We start from the raw sequence: 1,102 nt of genomic DNA, 5'->3' as shown, positions 1-1,102 counted from the left end.
TATCAGGAGTAAGATAATATAGGATATCCTATAGATAGGCTATCCTATATTATCTTACTCCTGATACAATGACAGAGTGGTTCATACCTCCTTCATGTTGTCTTCAAACTCCTTCCAGTTGGGCTCGATCACCTCGAACATCATGTAGTACTGTAGGTTCTGTACAAAGTGTAGCATGCGGTGTCGCAGTGCGTGGAACGGAACCCGGTGCTGCATGTCCTTACACTCCACAAACACGCTGAAACAACCCACCGAGAAAACACACGTACATGGGTGTGTTAACAAAAAAAGTGGGGACTGAAAAAAATGGGTGCGGTGGGGGTCAGGGGCGAGCCCCCTGAAGCTATGGATTCTGTGCAATATAAAACCCAACGGAAACCCAACAGAACCCAATAAAAACCCAACGGAAACACACATAGCACCTTCTGTCTTCATTCTCACTGCTTTCCACTCCAGAAGCAGTGGTTACGTGCAGGAGTGTGCGATCTAGATGCGAGCAGGACTTTTTAAAACTATCATGCTTTACGATGTTAAACTATGATGTTAAACTGATCAACGATGTTAAACTATCAAACGACATCTATCACGTACGATTTGCAGGACGAATAGAAACCCATGCATCATGAGTGGAAGCAAGATGTCTCGCCGATGGAATAACGATTTTTACACAGTTGTTCTGCCTCGGGAGATACAAAATATCTTCACTCACCTGCTAAGTCTGCTCTCTACATGTTTCGTGTAGAACAAGTGTCTGAAGAGCAGTTGATAGCATGTCAGCGCCTGCAGCCAGTAAAAAACACATAGACGATTACGTGACTGTTTTAAAATCGAATTTGTAACCTTCCCATATCTAGTAGATGTTTGCAGTACAGTAGCTGGTATGCGATGTGAGATAACCACGTCATATACAGGTACACTATGTTGTCCCACCACATCACAAGACCGGTGAACACACTCATAGTCACATTGAAACGCAGAGATACTACACACAAATCGATTCGAGAAGCAACAAGAAAGAAAGAGAGAGAGAGAGAGAGAGAGAGAGAGAGAGAGAGAGAGAGAGAGAGAGAGAGAGACAGAGACATCGTGAGTGTGTATAAGA

The 1,102-nt window shown here is 43.7% G+C and overlaps 1 protein-coding gene across 1 annotated transcript in view; it reads right to left on the bottom strand.

Moving 5' to 3' along the window:
* The window catches only part of LOC106809025 (gamma-tubulin complex component 2-like), a 39,361-nt gene that overhangs the window by 4,381 nt on the left and 33,878 nt on the right, over positions 1 to 1,102 (bottom strand). Inside the window, exons 22-23 of the mRNA XM_014811970.1 lie at positions 710 to 780; positions 88 to 238 (exon numbers count right to left, since the gene is read on the bottom strand). Coding sequence (XP_014667456.1) covers positions 88 to 238; positions 710 to 780 — 222 coding nt within the window. The remainder of the gene's footprint in view (positions 1 to 87; positions 239 to 709; positions 781 to 1,102) is intronic.

This window comes from Priapulus caudatus, unplaced genomic scaffold, assembly GCF_000485595.1.
Source record: "Priapulus caudatus unplaced genomic scaffold, Priapulus_caudatus-5.0.1 Scaffold323, whole genome shotgun sequence".
Lineage (NCBI taxonomy): Eukaryota > Metazoa > Priapulida > Priapulimorpha > Priapulimorphida > Priapulidae > Priapulus > Priapulus caudatus.
This window is presented reverse-complemented; position numbering and strand designations above follow the sequence as displayed.